The 8,548-nt window shown below is 42.0% G+C and overlaps 1 protein-coding gene across 2 annotated transcripts in view; it reads left to right on the top strand.

Moving 5' to 3' along the window:
* Positions 1 to 8,080, top strand: part of Rabl3 (RAB, member of RAS oncogene family like 3) — a 32,166-nt gene extending 24,086 nt beyond the window's left edge. For both annotated transcript variants that reach the window (XM_050148804.1, XM_050148805.1), the window contains exons 6-8: positions 1,470 to 1,541; positions 4,811 to 4,849; positions 5,404 to 8,080. In XM_050148804.1, the coding sequence (XP_050004761.1) occupies positions 1,470 to 1,541; positions 4,811 to 4,849; positions 5,404 to 5,469 (177 nt within the window). In that variant the 3' untranslated portion in view covers positions 5,470 to 8,080. The remainder of the gene's footprint in view (positions 1 to 1,469; positions 1,542 to 4,810; positions 4,850 to 5,403) is intronic.
* The last annotated feature ends 468 nt before the right edge of the window (positions 8,081 to 8,548 follow it).

Raw genomic sequence — 8,548 nt, forward strand, 5'->3', positions numbered from 1 at the left:
TTTTTTTTTTTTTTTTTTTTTTTAGTAATTTTCTTCCTTAGAGACATCATTTAACATTCTGATGATGAGGTAACCAATACCCATTTTGCTAAAACGTCTAATGCAGGTCTAAAGTTGATTTCTTATCCATCCCAACTGTTGCAGAAATCAAACATTATTGCAAATACAGCAGAGTGCACAGTGTATACCAAGGTATACATCCACATGTGGAGTTTTCTGCATTATAGTAAATAATTTTGTACTTAAAAACTTATTTTCTGACAATGAAGATGAGAAGCGACCTTCCAGTGTCTACTGTGTGACAAGGCTTGCAGGATCTCACGTGCAATCGTCCCCTTTCACAGAGGAGTGAGCCCAGCTTTAGAGCCATAATGACTTCAGCAGGTTACACAACCTGGAAATGTTGTCACATATATTTGAATACAGAGATTACTGACTTCCAAGAATCCTGATATCCCTAGTACTTTATGATCTTTGGAAACTGTTATAATTATAATTCCCTCCTACCCTCTCTCTCTTTCTTTGTGTGTATGAGGAGGGTAGAGAACTAATACAGTTTCTAGCCCTTGTTTAAGTGTGACCCATGAAATGCTTTGTTAAGTATGAACAAAACAAGAAATTGCTTTTAAATGTATTAGAAAGAAGCATATGGGCTTGATAGCTCCAAACATTATTATTAAATATAACAAGAGTAATTTCAAGTTTCTCAAGGGGCACAGGGGGACCACAGATGTGTACAAGACACTTATCTTCACAAAAGAGCCTGAATGGTGTCTGCACAGTTTGGTCTCGGTGGCATTTGAGGCAAACATGAAAGCCTGCTCCATCTCTTGAGAGGGCCGGCTCTGGTGACAAGCAAAGATGGTGTAACGCTAGTATTTGCAAGCGGTTATGGTGACTTTAGTGTCCCTCATTGTCTCCCTCCTCTGAGCTCCTTGTTTTCCTGTCTGAAGAATCTCACTGAATAATAATAATATATCTCTTGCTTAATATTACCAAAACCTGCATGTCTCTGCAGTGTATGGAGAAATCCTTGGCAAGTGTTTGTTCTTTGGCCCACTACATCTTTTTTTTTCATGTTTCCAACTATTATGCAGCCTGCACTGTTCTTCATTACTTGAGCACGTGGTTCCTGGCCTTAAACAAGTGTGTCCTGTTTGTAATGATTCTAGTTCTGGTTTTCAGAGTAAGCCTATGCAGGTCACCTGATCAGTCCCTTGGTTTGGCTAATAAAGTGCTAGTAATTCACTGTCTTCAGGAATTACTTATGGTGAGTATGTTGACTCAGTATCCTTCGGCATTGCTCAAATGGCAAAGACTACATGGCTTTCCTGTTCGTGCGTCATGATCCGAATATCGCCTTGTATTTTCTGAGAGTTCTGACCATTTAGCATTGGAAAGGTACGGTGGGATTAGTTGCCCTGAAGCTTCACTTCCCGGTTTTTCTTTGCACCCCCTTTGTTTTCCAGGATTGCACAAACCCACGGTCTTCAGCTGCAGGCTCCTCCAATGCTGTCAAGCTCAGTAGATTTTTTGATAAGGTAATGGCTTCAATTAAGTTATTTTTAAACTTAACATATGATAGCTTAAACTCTTTGTGGAATGCTGTATCCTTTTGTTCCTTTGCCCACAACTGCACAGCCTGAATACCTGTTTTGATCTCTCTTATCTGTTGGAATAATTGCTCAAGGCCTGCTGACGTACTTATTCCAACACTAATAGTCTCTAGAGCAAAGAGTAAAGGCTATTGGATTCAATTAGGGCTCTTAAAAAGGTAACAGAGTTTTCCGTAAAACAATCCATAGTTACCCATATGCTCTTTGTGTAATTACCCCACTACTCCGTGTCCCAAAAGGCACTGACCAGAGAGATTAAAGCCCTTCATTCTCTAAGCTATTAATGTTTTCCATGCAAATGTTACTACTTGTTTGTAGAGTTAGCATGACTCCTTGAATCTGTTGTTTCCCTGTGAGAAGGCTCCCGTCCCTACTGTATCTCCCTCTTGCGCTGAACTGGAATGAGACTGTACTGTGGTTCGGCACACTGGTCGGTTAGAGCGCTGGTCGTCCTCATCTAGGGGCTGTGCGGCTGCCTTGCCTAGTGCTGATTTTGCATAGCAACGTAATATAGGACTTTTTCTACATTCATTACTGGAAAAGACTACTTTCTGTATTACATCTATCCTAAATGTGGTCTCTTAAGATAAACACTTAGGTGCTGGAGAAATTGCTCAATGGTTAGGAACAGTTGCTACTCCTGCAGAGGACCCAGATTCAGGTCCCAGAACCCACATTAGTTGCTCATAACCTCTTGTAACTCCAGCACCAGTGAATCCAATACCTTCTGGCCTCTGTGCTGTACACACAATCAAGCAGGCATACACACCTACAACACAGATACATATAAATAAAAATAAGTTTTAAAATTTAATAAAGACACTAGCCTTCTTGCAGATCTTCCATTCAGGTCATTTTTCTTTAGCTATTTGAGTCTCTAATATTCCGAGCCCTTTTCAGTATGTTACCATGAGGTCCAGTCCCCTAAACGTCCAACAGGGAAGTTTATCTCACTCACAACTTACTAACGGGGTGTGGCAAAAAGGATCAGGTGTGCACAGACCCTGATTCAGAGTAGCCAACCCTTCAAGCAGTGGACTGGGAGATGGACAGCTTCCGTTCACTGCCCTGCTGCAAAGAGAGCAGCATTTTGGAGTGATGAAAGGAATTATATTTTTTCTCCACATTGTTTTCAAACCTAAAATGTTGCGGCATTTGCTTGATTTAGATACAAGTTCCCATCTAATACAAAATCCCGTCCCTAAGAACAACATTCTGTAGATCTGTGTTTGATCTGGAAAGGTATCTTAATATACTTTTAGATGTTTGGTTTTGGTTTAACTTGATTTGGTTTGGTGTTTCAAGACAGGGTTTCTCTGTGTAGGCCTGGCTGTCCTGGAACTTGCTCTCTAGACCAGGCTGGCCGCAAACTCAAGAGATCTGCCTGCCTCTGCCTCCTGTATGCTGGGATAAAAGATGTGCGCCACCACCACCCTGCTTATTTTAAGTGTTAAGATTAAAATCTGTAGGTCCTATCCTAGAGAAATAATAGATTTTAGACTGTCATGATCTAAGCTCTCAGCAATGCTTTATTTAAAATAAATGAATAGTACTTTGGTTGGATCTAAGAAAGGAGCATCATGCATAAGAGAGGACCTTGTAAGTTGGGGGTGAAGAATTCTCAGCAAAAGAAAAAGCTACCTTTGTTGTCTAAATCTCATAGAGTCTATCAGAAAGGAGACAGCCTGGTTTGTACAGCATGTCCTGGATATGAAACCAAAACACCTGGCAATAGTTTGCCCTTTTTCTGTGGATTAAACCTTCCAGAATGCCAGAGGGGTCGAAGGCCTCTGGATTCTCTCAGCTGGTCGTAATTTTGCGGCAGAATAAGGTTTTCCTGATCTGCTGAGAATGGGGAAGGACTCAGTCCCTTGGGGGTTCGGGAGGCTTGGTGTTTCAAAGTTATACTAACCAGAAACCAGCTTTTCAGCCTCAAAGGCTGATGAATGCATCATTGCCCCAGGTCTCTTGTTGCTTAAATACTAACCCAGACATAGTCTTTGAGAAAGAATGAACCTGAATAATGTGTGTTTTAGTCTGTTGTGAGCAGGCTGTCCCAGGCCTGAAAGGATGCCGGGCTCTCGGTCAGCACCCTCAGCGTCATCACTCCAGATGTGAATGCCTCAGTCTGTGCTCACAGCAGCGCCGCCAGGGCAGGAGGGGTTTTGTGTATTATATAATACTCCCCATCACCTGAAAGCGTGGTTCTCAAACCCACTGTGTTAGGGCACGATCTATGAGCTTTCGCCAGCTGCACTGTATATCCACTGCTTCAGCCTGTTCTTCCTGCCGACTACTGAGTAAGGAAGCCAGCGAGGCCCATATAAGGGAAGCTCACTGACTGCTTGATGCGTACCATCGTCCACATGCAGGATGCACAGAATTCCTCACTGCCTTCCACAGCCTCCTCTTGAGAATATCTGCATTGCTGTCATGATTTGCATTGGCTTATGCATGCTTTTGGAACTGACTGCTAGGAAACTTGGCCCAATTGCTGCAGTACTCTAGGAGCCCATTGGGACATCATTCTGTCCTTATTTGATTTTTATGTGTTACTTATTTGTAAGTTTTGTTTTCTTTTGAGGCAGGGTCTTACTACACACCACAGACTGGTCTGAAACTCAATAGGTTGCCCAGGCTTGCCTTGAATTCCTGATCTTCCTGCCTCTGCTACCTGAGTGTTGGGATTGATTACAGAGCCTCTAGTTATACAATGTGCCACTGTCTCCTGCTCCTGGTTGTTTAGTGTATCATTCCTTCCTTTTGGAATGAGTAGGCATTAGTGGGAATAATCTCACCGTTCCAGTCCCATTAGCATCAGATTTTAAAGGTGTGTGTGTGTGTGTGTGTGTGTGTGTGTGTGTGTATGTGTGTGTGTTTGAGTGAATGCCACATATGCATAGGTGCCTGCAGAAGCCGATGTGGGATTCCCTGGATCTGGTTGCAGGTGGTTGTGAGCTGCCCACTGTGGGTGGTGGGAACCGAATTCCAGTCCTCTCAAAAAGCAACAAGTGTCCAGCTACTGAGCCATTCCTCCAACCCCAGCACCAGATTTTTAGCTCAATCTATTAAATGTCCATAGCTGTTGAAAAGGTTTTTAATTTGGCAATATTTCCTATAGTTATGAACATTATTAGTCACTTTGTCCAGGTAAATATGCTAAGCCCAAAAAAATCTTTGCTTGTTTCTCACAGGTCATAGAGAAGAGGTACTTTTTTAAAGAAAGCAATCAGGTTAGTATCTATCCTTTCTTGATAAAATGGTTTCTTAAATTTTGAAAGAGACGCTTTCTAATTTTTTTTCCCAGAGGGATTTTTTTTTAAGTTAGGAGAAGCTCTTTGTGGGCACGGGCAGCTTACTTCTTCTGTCCTCTTGAATACAAAAGTAGAAAACCTAAACAGAGGCAAAATAAGGATCTGCAATCCCAGAAGAACAGGGATGAGGTGATTCTGTAACGTAAGGAAAGAAGAGAGTGTGCGTCCATCTGCACAGCGAGTGCCGTCTTCCACAGAACAGACACTTGGTGCTGCAGCCCAGGGGCGGTGTAGGGGGCCTGTCCTTCTGACTCAGAGGACACTGACAGCAATGTGCTGGCAGATGTTTTCTGTATTTGTAGAGTTTCTTTTTATTATTTATCATTCTATGGTTTCCTGGATGAAATCTTAGAGAGCTGGTTTTATAGTGAACGACAGGCTGGGCTACAGGAACCGGAAACAGGAAGAAACAGTTCGTTTTAACATTTGAATCTTTCTGCCTAAAACCTAACAGGCTTCTTTCCTGCCTACAGATTCCCGGCTTTTCTGATCGAAAGAGGTTTGGAGCAGGAGCATTAAAGAACTTCCATTATGACTGAGCTGCGCTCGCCTTTGGGAGAGTGAGCGAGCGGTGGCAGTTGTCACAGCTTTCCTCCTGCTGTGTCAGGTTATTAACTTCTCAGGCTCTGATAAAAACATCTCAAAATGCTACCTCACCCTCTCATGGAAAACTGAAAGAAAGCAACGAGTGAGGACCCTACTTGGCCCCTGTTGTCTGTGTTGCTCACCTCTCTGTCCCTGCTGATATCGTATGGAAGAGCCTCGTGAAGACATGAGACACTGTCGAGCCAGTGCCGCAAATGGGCAGTGACAAGGGCTGCACCGAAAACTGACTCTTGTCTGCGATTTTCCCACGCTCACTGCTGAAGGCTTAATTAAGTTCTGGAGAAAACTATCTGTGTTGTTCTACCTTCTTGAGGGGAAAGGTCATGTTAACCAGCCCTGAGTTATCCACCCCAAACCATCTCTGTCAGTTTTAAAGAAGCCAAGTGGTTTTATTTCCTTTTCTCCAGCCTCATTACACACAGGGATGCCTAAGAATAGCAACCCTGTCTCCTCCCCTCTCCCCTGGAAAAGGCTTGGTGTCTGGCAGAGACGGACTAATAGCTGGAGTTAAATAGAAATACAAATTAATAATACATGGAGACTAGACCAAAAGAAGGCCTCTGCGAGGCATCGACAGCGCCTCCACACTTGAGAGTGCAGCTCTCGAAGGCCCTTTCTGCTCTCTGTTCGGAGATCCACTGAGATTTGAGAACAGCACAGGGGCAGGCAGAGAGATTTACTGCTCTTTGGTCTTTTCTTTCTGTCTGTTGTTGTCCTGGTTTCGGGTTTGGTTTTGGTTCTTAAAGGAAATTCAGATCCTGAAATACCCTTTAATATGATGAACCATAAACTAAGAATATTATCCTTGAGTTAACAATGTGTTTATGAGAAAGTCAACCAAGTCCCAGAGTAGCACATTCACATAAATTATGAAGCCGTGTTTGGGCTTTCAGAACACTGCACAGCTTTTCAGCCGTGGTGTGTGTGTGTTCGCATAAGTGTTCACCATTATATTTTAGCCCATCTTTTTTGCCGGTTTAATTCTCTTGGCCCAGTTCTTCCTTAGTTCATAAAATTGGTTGCAAAAAAAAAAAAAAAAAGACTCTAATTGGCTGCTGCGTTCAGCACCTTATTATCCAGATTCTTCTCTGCTGCAGCTCTCAGCCCCCGAGTCTTGCAGCAAATTAAAGAAAACAGTGATATAAGTACACAGTTGCAGCTCGCTTAAGACCAGGTAAGAACTACAAGGTTCATTTTCTGTTCACTTTAATTAAATTTCAGGAGGACTCAGGAAGGCAGGGTATGCTGGGAAGGAGCGTGAGGAGGAGCTCAGGAGGAGCACTTCTGAGCTGGGCTGCTCTGTCTTTACCAAGGCCGCTTTCAGCTTCTTTGCTGGTTTGATTGTTCTTTGATATAATTAGTGTTATGCAGATTATGGTCTGGGTGTGGAATTTGGCACAAGTGTGTTGTGGAGAGGCTGTAAAGCTGGGAAAGTAAAAACCAAATGCTACACAAACTATCTGAAACCCTTCGTATTTCTCTTTTTAAAATGAGATCGGGAAGCATGGACTGCAGCTCAATGGTAGAGAATTTAGCTAGCATGTGCAAGACATTACATATGTTTCCAATATCAAAATTTAAATAAAAAGTAAGTTAAACCCATTCCTTTCTCTCTCCTTTCTTCTTAATTAAGAGACCCACCCCAATTTCTATCATTTCTTTGTTACTAAGAAATAAAAGAGCTGGGCAGTGGTGCACGCCTTTAATCCCAGCACTCCAGAGGCAGAGAGGCAGGTGGATCTTGAATTCTAGGCCACCCTAATCTACAGAGCAAGTTACAGGGCAGCCAGAGCTACACAGAGAAAGCCTGTCTTGAAAAACACATAAAGACAAGAGCTAGAAAGGGGCGAATACATGTTGCTCTTACAGAGAACCTGCATTTGGTTAACAGCACCCACATGGGCAGTTTACAGCCATCAGTAACTCACTTCCAGGGGATTCATCTCTGTCTTCAGACCTCTTTAAACACTATGCATACATATAAAATAAAAATAAATAAATATTTTTAAGGATGGGGAGATAAAAGCAACCCATCAGTGATGGCTACAGGATCTGACTTGATAAATAGTGTTCTTCAATTCCATTTCTACCATCTTGATTCCTTGACCTATACTTTTTCCTTATAATTTTATAAACCTTATTATTTAAAAAATAAAAAGTTGTAAATAAAATAAACATCACACACCCAAATTTATCTGACCCAAAGTCTCTATCTCTCAGCGAGCTTCTGTATAGTTAGAGCTGCCATTGTAAAGCTGGGGAGTGCCACAGTGAATTTTACACCTTTACTGTCAAATAGATGTTCTTTGCACTTAGTTTTGAGCTGTAGTTTTCTAAAGAAAAAATAAATTTTAATCTAATCATCTGAAGTAAACTTGTTACGAGTATATGTAGCAGCAAAGAAAGCCGTTTACCAAATGAGTGTTATTTGCCCAACAAAAGAATGTTCTTGAAGCATGACTTTTAAAGACTTAGTTATAGATACTACTTGTAAGCAATAATTTAGTATAATACAAAAAAAATAAATTATTGTGACTGCCAGAATGGTCTTTTGATGTATTGGATTCTAATTATCTTACCTTCTTGATTACACAGATTGCTAGTAATAGCTGTCATCTGTTTTTCTCCCTGAATAACTCAGAGTTCTTGACCAATATTCTTACTCAGTGTAGAAGACAACCAGATGTAAAAGCATGGTGGCCTCCATCCGTCCCTCAGGTGGACAGGACCTTTACTTGGAACCTAACTCAGTGCCACTGGGTGCAGACACTAGAATATGGCAAGAAAATGGAAGGGTACTCACACCCCTCCTTATACCTTCTCTCGCAAAGCGGGTGGTAAAAGTAGCTGCCTTTTCCATGAACTTGCTCGCAAAAATCTTTATTCTAAGATCTCACTATTCATTCCAGGAGGAAAGAACATCTTTATCCTCAAAGACAAAGACACCAAGCAGACTCCGAGTAAGTGTCCCTTACTGTCAGGCACGCCATGCTTGTTTGAGGCTCAAACAGT

Source organism: Alexandromys fortis, unplaced genomic scaffold, assembly GCF_014885135.2.
Source record: "Alexandromys fortis isolate MF-2015 unplaced genomic scaffold, M_Fortis_MF-2015_v1.1 scaffold_4, whole genome shotgun sequence".
Lineage (NCBI taxonomy): Eukaryota > Metazoa > Chordata > Mammalia > Rodentia > Cricetidae > Alexandromys > Alexandromys fortis.